At 43.1% G+C, this 21,150-nt stretch overlaps 1 protein-coding gene across 1 annotated transcript in view; it reads left to right on the top strand.

Moving 5' to 3' along the window:
* Positions 1 to 21,150, top strand: part of atosa (atos homolog A) — a 28,367-nt gene that overhangs the window by 2,529 nt on the left and 4,688 nt on the right. Inside the window, exons 2-5 of the mRNA XM_079217122.1 lie at positions 16,843 to 17,027; positions 17,681 to 17,877; positions 18,406 to 18,531; positions 18,726 to 20,577. Of these exons, the coding sequence (XP_079073248.1) occupies positions 16,843 to 17,027; positions 17,681 to 17,877; positions 18,406 to 18,531; positions 18,726 to 20,577 (2,360 nt within the window). The remainder of the gene's footprint in view (positions 1 to 16,842; positions 17,028 to 17,680; positions 17,878 to 18,405; positions 18,532 to 18,725; positions 20,578 to 21,150) is intronic.

Here is a 21,150-nt window from a genome sequence, read left to right as displayed (position 1 = left end):
AGTGAGTACACAAGGGTGAGGAGACGTGAGTGTGGCAGATAGTACACCAACCGATTGCTACTGGCTAACAAGCGCTGTACGGTTGGTACATGTGGCTCAACTGACAGCTTTTACAGGTCCCATAAAGGAAGGGCAGCTATGGAAAACTCTCGACCTGTAACACCAGTCAGGGAAAACATGGCTTGCCATATCGGGTTTCAACCCCTTTCAGCTGAAGTGTGGTAAAGCTGAGTTTTATTTGTATCCTTAAAAACATCATTTAGTTTGAGTGTGTTCCCATCTCCACATGTAGACTGGCAAAGATTGATTTAAAAAAAACACAGTGAAACTTTACACCATAAAAATAGGCTGCTTTTGCTCAACTGTGGTCCTCTTCTCAACCAAAACACTGAAGGGAAATTACAAGTAAAATGCTTTGTATTTGATGGTGGTAATGGTATGATGTCATATGGTGAAATATATGAGCAAAGAGCTAAGAATGGCGACTGAGTGCTTCCTCCTTTATGCCCTCAACCGCAGCTCTCTTTCTCTTTCTTTCACAAACACATTACACATTATACAGAGGGATGACAAGAGACCGAGTCATGTTGGAAAGACTCAGTCAGCTGGCAAGCCTCTGCGCTGTGCTCCTGCTCTCTGTAATGTTATTTTGTGTTTTTGTCTGGTGGTGCTTCCTGTTTAAAGTCATTAGTCCTTCAAGGAGGAGTTGAATACAAGTCCACCCCCCTCACCCAATTTACTCCACTGTCTGCCTTCTGCCGTGTGCTAAACCAGATTACAGCTGCCCTGAGATGTCCCTGCCTATAGGGTTGCAGAAATCTGTTAATATTCACTTTCAATGGAAATGAACAGTAATTTATTGGGGATTTATGGGAATTAATGAAAAATAAAACGAATACAATGGAAATTTAAGGGTTTTATGCCAGGCTGTATTTACTCTATCATATGCAGATATAAACTAACTGTTTGCCACATCATAAGAAGACATAATTAATTAATTTGCCAAATAACTTTTAACCACAACATGCCACAACAAGACCTAGTGTTTATGTGTATTTACCCCCAAATACATTCACTGTAAAGATACACTTTTTTAAATGAAATTGTGCAAAATCAAAAATGCCTGCGCTGAGCAATGGTAACACTTTTTGTTAAAAGAAACAAGAAACGCAGATAAACCAGAGCGACATACGCAGTTGTCCCGTACAGCACTTGTCTACTCCTGTGTTGTCTTTGTCTTGTCCTCGTCAGTGATTTAGCCTATAACAGGTGCTCGGTCCTGTTTTACTTCTCTACACACAGTTAAAGTCTATTTGTGTCATTTCCCCCCCCTGTCTTTATCGACTTATTACGGTAATTAACTGGGTCTTTTTTTCTGAAGGTTTTTAGCGATCAAAACTAGACTGGTTGAAGGGGCTGTTTTCTTTATTTTTTGAATTCCAAAACATATGTTTTTTGTAACATGTATTGGACAATTGGAAACTAACCAGAAGCCAATTAATTGAAACCCCTAACGCTGCATTTGATTAAGATTGATTTAAAAGATTTGATTTATTTTCCTGTTTATGCATAAACAATGTTGCATTAACTAGTTTATGTCGGCATAAGCATTTCACCATACCCCCTTTTCAATACAACACCGCTGACCCAGCTGCACTGAACATGGATATTGGACTCCCCATTGTACAGCGAGATTCAAAGCTGCCTTTCGCAATGAATACCAATACTGCGAAGGCATTTAGCTGTAAATTACTATCCAGGCCCCTGGAGTAATCAGCCTAAATCAATGCTGTTGTGACAGGTTTGACTGTAAGTAGCCTAGCCTTGCCTAGCCGCTATATTGGATTGGGCACCCAGTCCTCCAAGTCCTCCCAGTAATATATATAGTAACATAATGCTATAACATTTTATTTAACACATCAACCCTTTATCAGGACATGTACGCAAGTGCACTGTTATCCTCTATGGTCAGAGAAATATATAATGCTTAAACTCACCATAGTCATAGTAAGCTTTATCTACATACACACACACACGAAGCAGGTGTACACATTTAGTACAGCTATTCTGTCTTAAGGCGAGGCTGTACAGACACACAAAAATACACCACCCAGACTTAGTGTTGGACTGGCTAAAGCTGAAAGTAGCAGCATGGGTCGCATTTCTGCTGCCAGAGTGCCACTGAGCCAGTGATGTCATTGCTGGTGTGTTCGTCACATCCTCCCGCCCCCGTAGCTCCTGGTAGCCAACCAGCAGCCATCCCTGCAGGAACAGGAAGAGCCATCTGGACCTGGTGGTTTTCTCCTGGTATGGGTGGTGTTGATGTGGGGGCAATGTCTATATCTCTTTTGGAGCATTTCTGTATGTCTTCGGCATATTAAGTTTACCTTCGGTTATGTCTCTTCTTCATTTGAGGGTGTGAATGAAATAGCTAACAAGTAGAAACTTTTGAGACTTTGTCTCCATGAACTATTATTCGGTGTTGACCTCTCGAGCTGCAGCAAAGTTAATCGTTAGTTAACTATTTTTATGATCAACAAATTGGTTTGAGTAATTGGAGTAAAGGTTCCGGCTTCATAAACGTGAGTTTTTTTTTTCTGGTTTCTTCACTCTTTACTATGACTGTAAACTACATATCTTTGAGTTGTGGACCAAACAAGACATCTGTGGACGTTATCTTTGCAAAACACTGAATGGCATTTTTCACAACTTTCTGACATTTTACAGACCAAACGACTAGTCAATGAACCAAAAAAAATAATCAACAGATTAATAGACGATGAATACAATCGTTAGTTGCAGCCCTTGTTTCGTTCATAGCGCATCCTTCCTTGTCCTCTGGGTATAATCCCTGATGTAATATAAGTAGATCAGTGTCAACTCTGTGGGACTAGCACATACTAAAAACAAATCTCTGTTATGCTCCCTTCCACCATGTCTGTTTTTATAACTTAGAAACCATAAGGACAGCTTCTTGTTACTCTCAGCAGCGTTGGCATGTTAAGGGATTTGTGATTATTGTCATTCTGCAAGATTTGTCGGGAGGGAATTTAGTTTCCCTGTGACCTTGTAGTGAATCAACTTTCTCGACCATCACTACACTGGTCTTTTCTCATCGTAGCTTCCTCTCCACTCTTTTTCTCTCCTGTCCTCTGATTTACGTCGCATAGATTTCAGCTACTGTAACACCTCAGCACTTAACACCTCCACCACCACTATCTGCTGATAATATCTTGAATAAAAGCACATTGACAGAAATAGAGCTTGGTGAATTTACTATCGAAAGCACACAAAGGAAATGGGCGATAATAAGGCATGACGTATATCAGTTACATATATTGATTGCTGGATGAAGACGTTAGATCTCAGTAGTCTTCATAAAGTACAATGGAAGAAGAATTTCCCTTTTTAATTAATGAGGAATTACAGAAAGTAGTTCCCCGTCAGTCACTGATTGCCTTCAACTGGTTAATGTTGAGATTGACTACTTTTGAGCTTTTAAAGGTATGGTACCAGACACCAGACATCTTTGGTTGCCAAAAGTGGGATACAAGCCAGCACTTAAAATCAGGTCCATGCACCAGACAAACACACAGCACACACCACGTCGGTTTCTGTGTTTCCAATGCTGACAATGTGCTGTTGTGGTCTAGTACTAAAGGATGATAGTAACTTCTTAAGGTTTTAAATGTCTGGAACAAGACAAAAAAAGAAAGTTGGGTTGAAGAATCTGAGACGTGTTTTCTATGGCCTGCAATCTGCGCATTCACACTGATTAACCAAGACAAAAATAATATCCATGGAGCGATAATTGATCTATCTCTGATGGAAACTATTCCTCTAAAGTAATAGAATCATGTTTACACAAACTACCACGTCTCAGTTTCCGGAGAGTACCTTAGGGGCTCATTGTGGAGACGTTGAGCACATTGTTTATTAACAAGAACGTGGGGTTAACTTCATTTGAGACTCATCACAACTATCCCTTTTTTCTCCATTGTCTCATCTCATCGCTCTCAGGACAACACTCCTCAATATTGAGTGAAGCGATTCCCCTTTCACCCCCAGTATTGCATCATACTCAACAAACAAGCTGCCTGTTAAACTGGGTTAATAATCCTTTTTTCCCGTGTTACTCAGCATTTATTTTGTTATAGTTAGTTTTTTTTCTTCTTTTTGATGCATGAAACATACTGTTAATGAATGCGTTTTTTTATTTAAATGTAAAAGAATTGTAACTTTGAGTTGAACAAGTCCTTACAAACGGTAATTCTAAATGATAAATGCATAAAATACAATATACTAATGAAAGGCGAGAAGCATCCGAAAGGAGAGAAGGTGAACAAGAGCTGTTTGATGGCCTTTTGTGGCAGATGGATCATTCAGTACAAGACTATGGCGAGGGTGTTTTCTTGGCGCGTCAAGACTTCAGCCTTGTGCTTTTTAGTCCAAAGCGGTTAATTCACCAGCCCCCCTCGATCGGCTTGTGCCACGACTGACACACTTTTTTCGTGGACGTTGCTCAATTTGGACTCCCCTTTCTAGAAATTAGCATCAGCAGCACAGGGGAGATCAAATGCCTGTGCTTTCATGTTGGAAAGTGTGGCTTTTGGTTACAGAGAGGCTGGTTTGTCCCACTGCTCTAGTGGGACATCAGTCAGCTTGCAGCATTTCAAACCGTACGTTTCCAGAACATTATTGTGGAGGGTGAAATGATCATCTTTTATTATTTTTACCTTCTTGACAATAATATTGGGATTTGCATTCACTGCTTTCTGGCATTACTATCAAATTAAAATGTGAAAGTTTGAACTCTAGTGGACAATGTTATGGCTACGTTAGGCAGGACTTGGTTCTAGAGCAGGGGTGGGCAAACTTTTTGGCTCAGGGGCCACATTGAATAAAAAAAATTGACAGACGGGCCGGGCCAGTATCAGATGGATGGAGAGTGTTTGTGTGAACCTGTCACGGGAGGACAATGTTGCGGACCCAAATGCAGACCACATGAGAGTATGAGTATCTGGTAAAACAGATTATTGGAGCCACTAGCCTTGCCTTGGTGCTTGATTCTTGTATAGCAGTTTGGCGGACAAAATTTTTTTGCTGACTCTTTAAATTTGCTGCCAACCTCTTAGCAGTAGCCGCCCGTTCTGTCGTTGACTGTTGGCTAGCATAGTTAGCATGCTTGGCAGAAAAGTGGCGGCTAATATTGTATTCTTTGAATACTGCAATGGTTTCTTGGCAAATAAGACATACTGCCTCTGATCGTACTTTGGTGAAAAAATACTCTGTCCACTCATTAAAGACTCTGCACTCACTGTTGACTTGTCTTTTCTTGGGTCCACTCATTGTGACAGAAGGGATCACTGCAGGAGGATGGCAGGAGGCTGACAGACAGAACCCTATATGTCACGTGACATGAGCGCGCAGGGTGGCGCAGTTCCGTGGGTCGAATGTGGTTAGTTATGTTAGTTATACTGAGGAAAAATACTCTGCATGCAGCTATCAGTTCATTTTACAACTCTAAAACTGTTGTAGTACAAACCCTGTCTCCAGCGACAGAAAGTGATTCATATTACCATAATTCTTCTAAAGTTAACGCTTTACGACATAATTAAAAAGGATTCTCACCGCTAAGAAGTGGAGCTTTTCAGTGTTTTGCGGTATATTACGGTAATAAAAAAAATTAAAAAGTGTCGCCTTTGTCTGTGGGATCAGTGGGGGAGGGGGTGGAATTGACCAGCGCAGCACAGCAAGTGTTGTGTGTCGCTCTAGTTCAGCAGAACACGGCAGGCAGCGGTCCGCACGGCGCGTACAAACTGCTGTAACGCCTCTCTGTTCCCGACTTGATTTTCCCAAAGCACGATGACCACAACAGACCAGCGTTGATGTTTCTTCATGCTTATTTATTGCACAGCGCTCTTTTAGGCTTTTCGTGTGTGTGTTCTTCTGCAGCAGTGCCGTGTGCGCAGCAGAAGGCATTACAGCGGTCTTTCTGCTGCAGCAGAACACACACGAAAAGCCTAAAAGAGCGCTGTGCAATAAATAAGCATGAAGAAACATCAACGCTGGTCTGTTGTGGTCATCGTGCTTCGGGAAACTGAACTTGGGAACGGAGAAGCGCTACAGCGGTCTTTACTATAACTTTTTTTTTTTTTTTTTTTTAATGTTATAATAATTATAATACTCGGCGGGCCGGATTAAAATGCCCCGGATCCGGCCCGCGGGCCGTAGTTTGCCCACCTCTGTTCTAGAGACTGGATCTATGGAGATCTACTTAGTAATTCCCACTTTGCCCATCTTGACCAGTCCTGCTGTACTCACTCCACTGCACGTTACATAACAGGTGTTAGACAATAGGTTTGCAAAGGACCGCTCTTGCCTGAATAACAGGAGCTTAGGGGGCCTAGCTGCAATATGTGTGAGTAAGGTCAAAAAGGTCACCGTGGAGGGAACAACAACCCTGAGGTCGCTGCGTCTGAAGAGCAATTTTCTGGTATTGCAGGAAAGATGAGAGGAGGATTAGGAGAGAGCGGTGTGATGAATTCTTATGAACAAGTAAATGTCACACATGCACTTAAATGCTTGTTCGCCACGAGTAATCCTACCTCATTAAGTATTCATGGGTATGTTTTTAAATATGCTTAAAATGTACAGCACATTTTTTTTTCAGCTTTTCTCCGCTTGACATTTACTCAGCCAAATGCTTTCGCACCTTGAAGCCGCCCAGTGCAACCAGTCGTCCTCTTTTAGCCACCAAGGAGCTCATCTGAATAATAGGGACGTTAAGTACCTTCCTCGAGGACTGCAGTTGCTATGGTTGATGACGTTGAAGAGAGCATACTGTAAATTATTCCTAACCTTGAACGTCTCAGCGGGTCTGGGATTATATTTTACGCCTTTTGTGGTCAGTAGCTGGCAGAGAGTATGCAGGTTTTCATCTGAATCAGGTGTTATAACCAGCCTGGTTGAAAACATGCCTCTCACTGAAACCAGTGTGTAGTTGCAATATAATCCGGCCTTCTGTCAGCCACGGTTACCTAACCGTGATAGGCTGCCATTGTTTCTTTTATACAGAATACATAACCGACCTAATACTGTGAGAAAGCTGAGCAGCACAAGTGATTTTATTGGAGATGTGTTTGCAGAGACTCAACAAAAAATTAACTGCAGCAAGTGTGGGTTTAAAATAGATGACCTACTAATTCTAAATATGCAACTATAATCGTAAAACATGGGATGCTTTTTTCTCTATAGAAATGTGTTTAAACAAATGTGTCTTATTTTTAGATAGGTGTATGGAAAAGGGAGACAAGGACATGTCAAGAACTAAGTGAAAGAAGTACTAATTTATAGACAGAGCACATGGATGCGCTCTAAAATCAGGTCCGAGGTCAGACGGAGCCTTAAAATGACTTGTTTCCACTTCAGCTGAGATGAGTTTTGTCAGTTTAGTGCGTACGTGTCTCATGATGAAATTTTTTTTTTTTCCACAGGCTCAGAGCTTGTTTATACCACGTGACTTCAAATCGTGTGCTAGTTGCTCAGCTTCTAAACAACCGCTGTCTTTATGGCTGATGATGATGTGTGTCAGAAAGAGGGCATGGGTTTGTCTGGGTCGAGTGTGTGTTTGTTTTTTGGCAGTGGGAGAATAGTAGCAGCTGAGTTCACAAAACAGAAGAATGATTCTCCTCAGCTGGAATTGTACTCACCCTCTCCGCCAATCAGGGCTTGTTGCTACGTGGGCTGTGAATCTGCCCCTTTTGTGTTGCAGAGTTGGACACACACACACACACACACACACACACACACACACACACATACACGTCATAGATCCTAAGTCTATAGATTTGAAGAAATGTTCCACTGACTGAAGTAGTAGAAAACTGGAAATGTTTTGAGAAAGACACATAATATTGGAAACCCTGACCATAACAAAACTTTCTGAAGCAGCGGTTGAAAAAAACAACAACCTTAGTTTACTTATGAGACATGCTGATGGCCAACTTAAAAGTATAATTTAAAATATCAGAGTCACCTAGTCTTTAAGCAGTAATTTGAAACAAATGTGTTTAATTTCTAACACATCAAACTGGGTCTGGATCATCTTTTCCTTACTCTTCGTACCATTCTTCTGACAAAACGTGCCAGTTTCTTGGCAGACTTCACCACCACTTCCAGTGTTTTTTTTTAATTGTTGTAACACAAAGCAGACAAAAACAGGAAAGGTGAGCTGCCAGGGACATGTTATACAATGCAATGGAAACACAGCTGACCCTGTTATTACAATTGTAATTTAGCGGCAAGCCTCTGCTACCACGGAGAGGGAGAACAAACAATACAACAGTGACATAAACACTGAGACACACTTACGATAACATACACACCTACACGAAGCTCAACGCACCCGCAGAGCGAGTATGATCACATAAACGGCTTAACGCACAACAGGCAGTCTCTGTGTACAATGCATGGACATAGTATAGTCGGAGCGCAAGCGACATGCTCTAACACAGACATATGCTGTATACAGAGTGTGCGACACACACACACACACTCTCTCTCTAACGGAGCATAACACAAGCATTAATTGTCTTCAAACACTTTCTTGTCAAGCCTGCAGCTCACTGTCGCATACAAAGCTGAGTATTGGTGCAGCTCAGTCCTGCACACAGACACTCTTCAATCACCGTGACCGGATTGTTTAAGACAATGTCTCCGTTACCCCGGTAACACTCTGGTCAACGGTTTTGATCGTTGATCACAGAAGAGAAGTGGCTGAGACCATGCATCCCTTTTCCTTTACTGCGTCACCTCCTTTCATAGTGGGACTTTAAAAGGACAAGGGATGCTGTATTACCGGGGCTCAGTTAATTGTCTTAATCCCACCGTGTGCATATTGATAGCACACTGTAACTCTCGTAGTATTGCATGGGTGTGTGTGGGGGTTAACAGGTTTTTCCTCAGACGTACTGAGCAAAGTCTCAACTTTTTCATGATGAAGTCATCTAAAATGTTTTGGCCCACAGCATCTGAAAATAACAAAGGTTTTTAGATCAAATACAACATCAGGCTTTATATTCTTAGCTGGTGACCACCAAAAAATATATCAGCTGTACCTAATCAACAAAAATTAATTTGTTCAAACCTACAGGTATCACTTGCCTGTCTACATGTTTTCAACATGGGAAGTGAAAGACACAATATGCTTTCAGTCAGGACGACACCATTGCCAGACTGCAAAAATAGACATCTTAAAGACTCCTTGTCTGCCTTTCAGCACCATTACGAGAAACATGAAAATACAAAACCATAGTGGTAGACATCTTACCTCATAGCTATCAGAATTTGCAATTTAAGTTGTAATGTCAATCTGGAAGATCGGCTGGTATAAAGCACAACATTTTAGCATAACATCTGCAAAGGACTAACACTATGCTTTCACTCAAAGCACTTGTGTATAAGGTTTCAGGGTGTTTTGACTCAAGTACAACATGTTATGCTCACTAGCGAAATGCTTGACAGAATATCTGTAAACAGTCTCGCATGAGCGTAACTTTTACTGAACAGCAGATGAAGTTATGTCCGTGAATTCTCCGAACAGTAAATTAGCTGCTCTGTGTATACCAGATTGTTCTACATGGTACTACATGCGTACACACATTAATATAGAGTGAATGGATGCATACAGCACATACTGAGTGTGCGACTGCTCGCTCCTGTGTAGCTTCTCTTTAGGCCCGTACATTATATATTTTGTCTTACACATTTGTTGTAACGTGCTCATAGAAATTGAGAGCTGGTTAGGAACACATACTTTAATAAACAATATAAGCAATCGGTTGAAATCCTTCAGATAGGGAAAAGGAGATGCAGTTCAGTTGGTCTTGTAGACCAGCTGGTCTCCAAATATAGTCAGACTGCAGAACTGGCTGTGGAACAGAAAAGACAGTATTTCAAACAATTCCCATGATGGTGAAAAGCAGTGGCCGGAGCTGCTGACATTTCAAATCTGCCACCTGCTTTGCTACCAGTGCATTGCACACTTTAAACTGGCTGTGTGCTTTTTTGGTCTTGGGAGAGCCACATAGTGGACTACACTGCAGTCTTCAAAAGCCCCCAGCCTGGCGGATTTTAGGGTAGCTCCTTTGTGAATTCCAAATATTCCATTAGCTATTTGTGCTCTGCTTTGGGAAGAGTGCTGCACTTAACTTAGCCCAGACATGGAAATCAAAGGAACCCAGTATGGCATATGTGGCAGCATTTAAGATACAATTGCAATTAATTTAATCGTTCAATATATATATATAGTGGAGGGGGGGGGGGCGAGATGCATCGCGATTATGACTATGCAGAAAACTTAATAGTCGGAAATGTAAAACTAAATTCTAGACGCTACGGGCTTCCATTTTTTGGTTTACCGCTGCCCCTGAACGCAACAGACGTAATCCACGTGCATCTTGTTTACGTTCTAAGCTAGGCTAAATGCTAGCGGGGTTTGGGTGAGGGCAAGCCGAGTTTGAGCAGCCGAACCTGGATACGATCTGACCCGACACATTCTGGCTTAAACGCTAACGTATGGGAACATTTCGCTTGTTCTTCCGTCAAACTCGGAAAGGGAGAAGAGACTCACGAAGTAGATCACCTTTTTTTTTGTCAAGGATTTGCGCCCCTCATCGGTCATTGAGAATCAGAGTTGTTTCCGCGCTATGTTGCAAACTTTGGGACCGAGATACAACGTTCATCTCCACGTTGTTACGGACGCAACCAAACCAAAGGTAAAGCCATGGAGTCACCAAGGAAAGCGGGTAAGATAGAAGTAGCCATAGAAGGTTATGTGATCGTAACCGCGCACTTTATCACTGTATTGTTTTGCCACGTGTTTCAGAAATGGTTGTTTTGGATGTAGCAGGGGGATTTGTTTGAAGATAAGTCTGTATTGTTTATTCGTGAATAAGGGCACACATCTGTGTTTTTACTGCGAGGATGCTGCTACAGGCCTGATTTTTACTTTCGTTTTGTCTTCTCTTTGCAATAATTGTAAATTATTGTAAATGTAACCCTCCAGTTGACACATCTCTTTTGCTTGTAACTAATATTACATTTATAAAAAACAATGGAAGTAAATTCATATTTTTTTTAAATTATGAATTATTATAAATATGCATGATTCGATTCCTCTGAATCGAATCATGAGGTACGGAGAGATTCCCACCCCTAGTTCCATATTGTATGTCTTCAGGACTACATTAGCACTTTTTAACATGGGGGGGCTGCTGGCAGACACTATCACAAAGTCATCAAACAATTGATTGTAAGAACCTGCCCTTTCAAATCAGAGGGAGAGAGGTAGACAGGAAAAACAGAAAACGAGAGCTACAAAGTTGTGTCTATATTTATCTTACCGGGGGCTGCAGTAAAGAGATTTGGCATGGAAGACCTGCCACTGTAATCTCCCATTCTGCCTCTGTGTATTCATGATAGAAGTGCAGCTGTGTGTATGTACATATGCTTGTGTGTTAGGGCGGCACATTTCTTGATGAGAATCTTAAATGTATCTCTTATAATTGAAACTGCAGTTTTGTCTCACTATTCTCTGAGTAAACATTTGAAAATATAAATCATATTGCCTCTGTTACCTTCCTGAGCCGAGGATAACTAGACGAGTACAGTGACCCACTTTGGCTGGTGTTCCAATTAGGGCAAAGTTGTACGTATACATATGTGTACATAAATGCGTGTTTGACTTTTTTCATCTAACAAAGTCCCATGTGACAGAATAAGAACTGTTGTTGAAGTTATATTTGTTCTGCGATGAACACACTCTTGTGAGTTGTTGAGCAACTTGGGGAGAAGTTAAAAGTGTTTTGCTTGTTGCAGCTGAGATTCCTGCTAATGCAAATATGGCAGCATTGTTGAAGGACTTTGCATGGAGGCATGATTTACAATTCCAGTTGCAATATCACGCAGCCCTGTTGAAATTAGGCACATTTACATATGCACGTCCGTGCATGATTTCAAGGTCAGGCTATTGCAACTTCACAAATGTGTTCGTGCAGGGAAAAAAAGCTTTTGCTCAGAATTGTTTCCCATCGAGAACATCCGGTGCTGTACCTGATCAGAAGGAGGAATTTGCAGTTGGGAACCTTGAACCTTCACTGTTAAGTTCCATCCAGAAGGAGCTTGATATCATTGTGCGTTAAGCCGACACACCTCAGCGAGCTCAGCAGACTGCTGCCACTGCTGCGTTGAAGCTGCCTGGAAATGCCTTCAACACACAGCCTCCAGGCAGACTGGTTATCTAGAGTCTGCAGGTCCCAGGGGGAAAAAAGCAAACATATTAAATCATATCAAGTAAGGACCTCCAAATGATTTTACACACGGAGCAAGTCTAAAATCTTAAAAAGCCTCTGGTGGCCCTGCTGCGTTGTTTTTCATTACGGAATTGGTCCGTTATACCGACCTTTTGTTCTCTTAGTTTTATTATTTATTCTTCTGAGACAATGGACTCTGCCCCATTGGAGCAGTAAGGGGCTTTAGTGTCTTTCTCATTAGAAGCTGTGGCCAGTTATGTTTACTGTCACAGCCAGTTTTGCCACTAGCCATTCGTTAAATTATTTAATTTCCTCGCACATTTATATTGATTTGACTATTAGGCTTGAATATTTTATACAGAGTTAAGTAGAATTTGAACACCCCATTGTTAGTCATTTGTTATAAACTCAGCTTATTCGTCCTTCTGTCAAATGCCCCCCAATTCACTTTTCTTCTGCAAGGTTTCCAACGTTTGCATGCAATCCACTTGACAAACAGTTAACTGGAAACATCGTTAATTTGACTTCCTGTCTGCCTTTCCAACTAACAGTGCGTGTTTCCTGTCTGCCCTTTAGACGACTCGTCTGTCTTTTCCAATATCTATGTACCCCATCTCTCTCTCCCTCTGAAGTATGTCTGGTCTCTTCCTGGTTGCTGCCCAGCAGTATAATATCTCATATTGTCTGTGTGTGTGTAACGCTCCGTCTTTGGTAACCAGTAACCCAGCCATAGGTGAGCTCATCACTGTTTTGTTCCAGCTAAGGCCTTGATCAGTGCCTTTTTTTTTTTTTTCTCATCTGCTTTTTATCTCTCGTCCCCCAACACAGACAAATCCCTGATGAAGAAAAGACTAGCTAGACTCGAGCTGTGCTCTCTGCTTCATTTGAACGAAGTGTGGTCACAAACAAATGACATACATAGTGATCCGCACCGGCTGAACGCAGGAGGATCGGAGTGGTTTTGCCATATGGGTACTTGCACAGCATTGAAATTAGGTGTGTGTGTGTGTGTGTGTGTGTGTGTGTGTGCAGAGTATGATTTGCTGTAGAAAGAGGGCCATCCATGCAGTGATTGTGTGGCCGCAGTGCACAGATTAATGGGTCGGCTTATATGAACGTGTCTCCCCCGTAGTGTCTCTCTCTCTCCGTCTTCCCATCTGTCTCTCTGTTAAAACAGACACGCTACAGCGTGCAGCATGTAAAAATGTAATCCGGCCAACATGTATTCAAGTCGCAAGCATCCGAATTGCAATCGCTGCCATAACCATTTCGACCAGGCACTGACATGTTTGACTCATTTGCCTCTCTGACAGGTCTTAGGTAACGATGAATCACTCCTAAGTGTGTATCGCGGCGGGTTTACTCTGAACACTATTTGCTACCAAGGCTGATCGTTCCGCTCTTGTCCGGTAGGCCTTTTTCCATCCCACATGACTATACTGATCTGTTGGCCCGAGGAAACGGAGAAGTGTGTGTGTGTGTGTGTGTGTGTGTGTGTGTGTGTGTGTGTGTGTGTGTGTGTGTGTGTGCGTGTGCGTGTGCGTGTGCACAGGTCCAACCAGCTGATCTGTAGGCGGGACTCAAGCTGCACTTGGTGGCAGGCGGTCACAGGTCTAATAATAAGATGCCTGAATCTAAATCCGACATGTTACATAATTCAGATCACACATTATTGGGAGATGGATGAGAGGTCACACGCACATGGAAAAGAGTCAGACCAGTGTTGCATTGTCTTTGATGTATCTGGGTTTGGGTCAGTATTGTGCCAGATGTATCAGCAGAGCCTCTTATTTAAACATTGGACCTAAACCTGATTGAAATGTGTGTTTTTTTTCTCTCCAGTTTTTCTGCATTTCTTAAGCAGTGCAAGTATCTGCAATTGAATTACATCATGTACACCACAGTACAGACAGAGGGCTCACTAATAAATTGGAGAAAGAAAGAAAATACATCTTACAAACACACTTTAATTCAAACAGTACAACTATAGGATGATGAGAGACAGATTTCATTTTAAAGAGATGGAAAAGCGAGGAATTAATTGGTCATGGTTAGGTGGGATAGAGAGGAGGAGCAAGGCAAGATTGAACATTGTGAGGCTTAATGATTGGTAAACAACCCGGAATGTTACATAGATTCCCAAATAATATTACAATATTTGTACCATTGATTTGACTCTACATTTTTAATTTTTTAATTACAACTAGATTGTTAGTTTGAATTATTTCAAGCTGTTGAAGAAGGATGAAACTGGGTCTCAGTTCTGTAAAAGTGCTTCTATATGTTAAACACAGCTCTTTTCATGTCTATGAAAAGGTTTCCTGCTTCTCAGCCTATGTGTTGTCCTGCTTCCTGATCTGTGTGTGTGTGTGTGTGTGTGTGTGTGTGTGTGTGTGTGTGTGTGTGTGTGTGTGTGTGTGTGTGTGTGTGTGTGTGTGTGTGTGTGTGTGTTCATAGGAATGTTCTATTCAGTCACGACGCCCTAAAGAATGACAGCTCTCATCTATGGGCTGGACCCTTAACCAAAGCCTCCATCACTGGTCCTTTGTCCTGCACTGCTTGTGTGTGTTGTGTTTGTCTGTATGTTTTCAGTGGGTTCACATGTTTGGTGATGGTGTGTTTGCTTTTTCACTGTCTTCATGTATGTTTTCCTGGGTTTGCCTTTCCTAGAGAGCAGCAATCTGACACCCACAATACACACATAAGCAGGTGTGTGTGTTTCTTCAAGGGGGGTGTATGTAGTACACAGCTTTACAAAAACTGCTTTCCGCTGCTCCCTTAATCATTCTTTTACCTCCCTTCCTTCATCCACCCATGCTTCCTTTCTATTTTGTTACCCAAATTTCCTAATACCCCCGGGAACCATAGTTTTCCTAGTGCGAACTTGGAACACTTTATACTGCCCACTGCTGTACTTTCAAGCCAGCCATCATGTAAAGGTGATGGACTCTGACCTTGACTCTTGACCTTTGTCGTACATTGTATTCCTCTTGCTCCCTTTTTTTTTCTTTCTCACTGATGGTCATTTGCACCCTTTTGTTAAAGCCTTTCCGATTCTAGCCCATAAAGAAAAGGAGATTTTCCCTGAATGTAGCCTTCATCCCTTTCACCCTGTGCTTATTAAGCTTACAGCTGGCTAACAGACCCCCGCCCTCTCCTTGCCTCCCCTCTCCTCCCCCCTCTTGTTTTGTGTTGGACTGCGCCTTACTCCACGTGCAGCAGTAGCAGCTCAAAGGCATGTAGGAGGAGTTCCCTTGGAGGAATGTGCGTGACTGTGATGTGCACACACACACACACACACACACACACACACACACACACACACACACACACACACACACGATCAGCAGCAGCAGCAGCAGCAGCAGCAGCTCAGCTCGTAGCTCACACTTCTGCAGAGCCAGCAGAGAGGGACTCTGTTCTAGCCAGCCTGGCTCTGGTGGGAGAAGGACAGTGTGCGTGTGTTTGTGTGTATTTTGTACTTCCAGCCTTATGAGGACGTGACCTCCTCAAATTGATTAAAATGTAAAAAGTATCCACGGAATTGTGACCTAATATGCGTTTGACTCTGATTTAAATGAAGGCAGACGGAGGGCTTGAGATTGTAGGCAGGCAGCTTCTTTACATAAGTGTTTCTTCTCGTGTGCTGTAAAGAAAGTAAGCTGTGATTCTCAGAGCTGCTGTGTATCAGCTGACCTCCTGTGGGATTCTGGGAGTTTTCTCTGGAGGAGCACAGAGATGTTTTTTAGGAGACAAAATGAGGAGTCACAGCTGCAAGTAGCATTTTTACTGGTGAACTAATAATACAGTCCCCATCTTTCCCCTTAAAATTGGTGTATTGTGAATCGTAGTGCACGGCACAGGTTCAGAATGATCGTTAATTTGAACATGACAACCATGCGAGTATTCCTTGTTAGTCCTGCTCCAGAGTCTCGCTGTTGATTGAGAGAGGCATAGTCTGTTCCTGAATGGTGACGGGTTGACAAAAATGATGGCGCACTGGGCGGTGCAGCATGACTCTACTATTTCTGTTCTTTACTGTCCTCTTGTTCTGGTTAAGGTTTTCTTTTTGTCTGTAAATGTTTTGTCAATGACTGACTCAGTGACGTCAGTGTCGGCATTGTCTCTGCTTGTGTGCAGGTGTGTGTACTGTTTCAGCAAGAGAGTAGGCAGTGTGTGGCGTCACTCCTCCGCTCAGCTGACTTGTGAGGTCTAAATATATTCCTCTGAAGCGTTCAAACTGGAAAAGTTGTGTCATCCACCGCCTTCCCCCACACCCCTTCTCCAAACAAGTCTTTCCAGCCAAAGTTAAATAGCCATAGATACTGCGCTAAAAAGCATTCAGGTGTAAATGTGCTTATCATGTCAATACAGGTGGCTTTCTGATTACATCTATATTGCCCCCAGCATCTGTCGAAGCTTTGGTAAATGAATAGTTTGCCTGCTACTTTCCTCCAATTGGTTCCTTGTTTAGATGTGAAGGGATTTGAAAAGATCTGCTGACCCTCTGTTTCTCTGCCTTTCTTAGATGCAACAGAGGAGTTTTTCGAGTATGATGCCGAGGAGTTCCTGGCGTTTCTGACATTGCTCATCACAGAAGGAAGGACACCAGAATATTCCGTGAAGGGCCGAACCGAGGGGCTACACTGTCCACCAGCCCAGTCGGCCATGCCGCCTCTTCACAAGCACGAATGCAGCGACAAACTGCCCCAGGTAGCACACACGTGCACATGCATAGATGCACACATAGATGACAGTGTCTCTTCTCATTTTACTAGAGGTTGTTGTTGCTGCTGCTTCATTTGCGTCATTCAAGTCATGAACATTTTTGTTTTAGGCCCTCTTAGGGCGCACATTAGACATATTGTTTAATGGGACTATGTGGCTCACGCTTGTGGGGCTAAAAGGCCCCAAAAAATACATTTGAAAAACTAAATAGCAATATCTCTTTTCAGAAATCAGTTTCATGAAGGAATTATTTTCTTATTACCAAACTTTATTTAGATTGGTAAAAGAGGAAAAAGGAATAGAAGAATATTGGTTGTTGTTTTTGAGATATTAGTGATGAAGTACTGAATTGATCACTCTGAACTCGGCACCCAAACCACACACTTCTTTCAAACAAAAACTAGACATTATATACTTTATAGAGATTTTATATATATATATATATAAATAAATAAAAAAACAGTTTGTCAATATTGTGAACTAAGATGCGACCTAAATAAAATCACTGAGAAACCCAGATCTAAGTAAGGGCCCTATGTGGGTCCCATCTGCTCTGTCCCTACGGTTCAAGGTCCGGTTGTTGACGTTCAGTAATCAACACTAACCCTCCACCTTTGTCTGCGGGTGTGTGTGTCCAGTGTCGGCAGGCAAGGCGAACCCGTTCGGAGGTGATCCTGCTTTGGAGGAACAACATGCCCATCATGATCGAGGTCATGCTCCTGCCAGACTGTTGCTATGGAGACGAGTGCCCCCCGAGTAACCCCATCAGCGACCCGATCATCAAACAAGATGCTCTGCTGCTGGAGAGATGGACCCTGCAGCCAATTCCAAGACAGTAAGGCTGATATACACACATAGGCCTACACACATGATCTTACTATTTAAACATGGAAAAGAGATGTTGTCCCATTAGATTGATGCAAAGGAGACTATGCTTTCAAATATTTAGTTTAAAGTCTGCCGTTTACAAGACAAATATGGTATGTTTTAGTTATTAGGTTCCTAGTTTAAATGGCTATATCCAAAGAAAACACAATGTAGCCCCTAGGACAGCGTATAAGAGCTGTGAAATCCTTACTTTTTGTGTTTTAATAAATTCATAGTACTTGCCGTGCAGATCTTAGCATTTCTATAATGTACAGAATAGCTCAAAGGTGAAGGCTAAAAAAGGTATACAATGTAATAAATGTAAATTGTGATACTCAGATGGTTAATTAGCCTTACAAATTGGCCCACTTTCCTACTAACGTGCGGAAACGGGGAACATTGTGTTTAAAAAAAACAACACCCATCCTTGAACAGTATTCTCATTAACCTGACATACTGGCACATTTCCACCTCTTTTCAACTGTGTTTTTAATAGAAGCGGTGATCGCTTCATTGAGGAGAAGACGCTGCTGTTGGCTGTTCGCTCCTACGTCTTCTTCTCTCAGCTCAGCGCCTGGCTCAGCGCCTCCCACGGTATCGTCCCAAGAAACATCTTGTACAGGTCAGTCACCGGCGGTTTGTTGCACCAGATTGTCAAAGCGACAGGAAACTTGTTCCTTTCAAATATTTGCCGTGCTGTTTTGAAAATGTAATCGGAAGAAGTAAAACAGAATCTCTGGAGGCTCTGACACTTCCTGGATATTTTAAGATTTAAAAGTTAACAATGGCGGTTAATTGAATCTCTCTGTCAAACAGGATCAGTGCTGCCGATGAGGAGCTGGTGTGGCAGTTCTCCCAGCCGCCTTCAGAACACATTTTCCCAGTCCCAGATGTATCCCAGAGTGTTTCCCTGCAGGTTCGTGTCCAGTCACTCCCACGCCAACCCACCTATCCCACGCTGGCCTGCAGCATCCATACCGGCCTGCCTCCGCTTTACAGCAAGACCCCCAGCCTCAACCCAAACCTCAACAGCCATGGTGGCTTGCCCACCCACAGAAAGAGTCAGGACCCCAGCAAAGACGACCTACTTCACAACTCTAACATGTACAGCAAGAGCTCCAACTCTATGTCCGGCCTTCTCCTCAATGGATTACCGATTCCTAATCTCCCCATCAACAACATCCCCATTAATAGCCTTCCCCACACTGCTGTTTCCTCTCCTTACAGTAAGAAGAGCCCAGAGCCAGGTGAGGACCACACATATCAGAATGGAGAGCTTCCACAGGTCAACATCCCCCAACGCCAGGGCTCCCCTCTGTTCCACAGGTCCTCTCATTCCCCTACGCCCTCCCGCTCCCACTCACCCTCTCCACTTCCCACAAGCAGGGCAGGAAAGTGGCTGTACAACGCTCTCAATGGTTCATCTGACCCCGTGCCAGTAGAGGATTATGAGTCTGGCATAAACAGCAGTGATAGGTCAAAGGGTTCCATCCCTGAGCCACTGAGAGCTTTTAAGAATTTCTCCTTGGCTGAGCCACCGCGTTGCCCCTCCCCAAGGCCTGCAAACGAAACGAACCCACTGATTGGCTCCCTGCTGCAGGAGCGACAGGAAGTAATTGCCCGCATCGCACAGAGGCTCAACTTCTGCGACCCCACAGCACCGCCGCTACCCCCTAGCCTTTTTGCTTCTGACAACCCTCCCAAAGCTATGTGGGGCAGTAACCATGACGACATAACTGCCAGTAAGACCAAAGAGCCCGAGGTACCGCCCTATGAATCCATGGGACGTGTGTGGCCCAACCACTTCAACACACCCGTGAGTGACACCTCTTATAGCAAGTGGGAGAGCTCCTCCCCTAAACCTGCAGCATGCAGGAAGCTGAAAATGACTGAGACAAGAGATGCAGAGGATGAGAAGGAGAAGGAAAAAGACAGGGAGAGGGACGGCTCCCTGATCGCCCAGGCAGTACAAGACATAACTAGACTCATCCAGGAGAGACTGTCTGTCCCCTCTCTGTCCCCACGGCACGGCAGGAGCGGCAGCCATCTGCACCACACGCACACAACGACAGTCACACACACGGTCCGCACATACTCGCACGTCACACACATCCCACAAGCCTCACACACTGCCACCAACGGCTGCACCAACGGCCACATACCCAGCCATCATGAAACTCGCAGAGACAGTGTTTGCACCGCTGCCACACATGCACCCGTTTGCACAGACGAGCCCCGGGGTGATCCGGGGACAGAATGCCATTCACCCAGGGCCCAAAATGGTGCTCACTTTACACTTGAAGAACCCTCATTCAAAGGCCAGTCCCACAGCCAGGCTGGTCGGCGTTTACGAACTCCCTCACAGGAAAAGCTCGTAGTCAGGACACTCAGCAGCCATGAAACCCTTTCTGCCTCCCATGTCCTTGAGAACAGCCCAAGGAATGCCCAGATGTTTAGTTGGACTTGCAATGATGCCAGCCCAGCCATGAACTGTAACATAAGCCACAACCACAGCAAGCCTCAGCCTCAGCTTCAGTCCCAGTCCCAGATGCAGTTCTGTGCAGTACTAGCCCAGGCCTCTGCCCTGCAGGATGAGAACCAGGCACCCTTGATGTCTGGACGCTCCAACACCTGCAGTCCAGACATGACACCCCCTTCTACAGTCCTGGTAAGGGACTCCTTATTTTAAAGGACATTGTTTGTGTATATAGTTTTGAGTGATGACGCATTTACTAATCTGCAATTATTATTGGTCATGTTGAACTGCATCACTAAAATAGAAATTGCCCAACATTTTGGCAAGTTTATTCACTTTATTGCTGAGAGTTAGAAGAGAAGATTGATACTACTTTCATGTCTTTACAGTAATTATGGAGCTAGGTACAAAAGTAGCGAAATCCTCCTCCCTCTCCCTGCCTCTAAAGCTCACAAATGATTAACTGGTAATATCTTGTTTGTTTAATCTTTACAAAAACTGAAGTGTAGATGTGGTTTTATGAGGGTTATGTCGGGGACACTTACGGGAAGCGCTCTTTCCAGTGTTTCCAAGTTAACTTGCTGCTGGCGCTTGCCTCATAATTACTGTGATCAAACTACATTTTTAACTCTCAGCAAGAAAGGGAATAAGTGTATTTTTCCGAAAAGAAATAAACTATTCTTTTTAGTTATATACATTTAGCTATAATTCTTGTAAATTCTATATTTGTTTAAACAAGTGACTCCATAACATATATTATTATCC

The sequence above is a fragment of the Taurulus bubalis genome (assembly GCF_910589615.1).
Source record: "Taurulus bubalis genome assembly, chromosome: 4".
In the NCBI taxonomy this organism is placed as follows: domain Eukaryota; kingdom Metazoa; phylum Chordata; class Actinopteri; order Perciformes; family Cottidae; genus Taurulus; species Taurulus bubalis.
The sequence above is the reverse complement of the archived record's forward strand: the minus strand, read 5'-3'. Positions and strand labels throughout refer to the sequence as shown.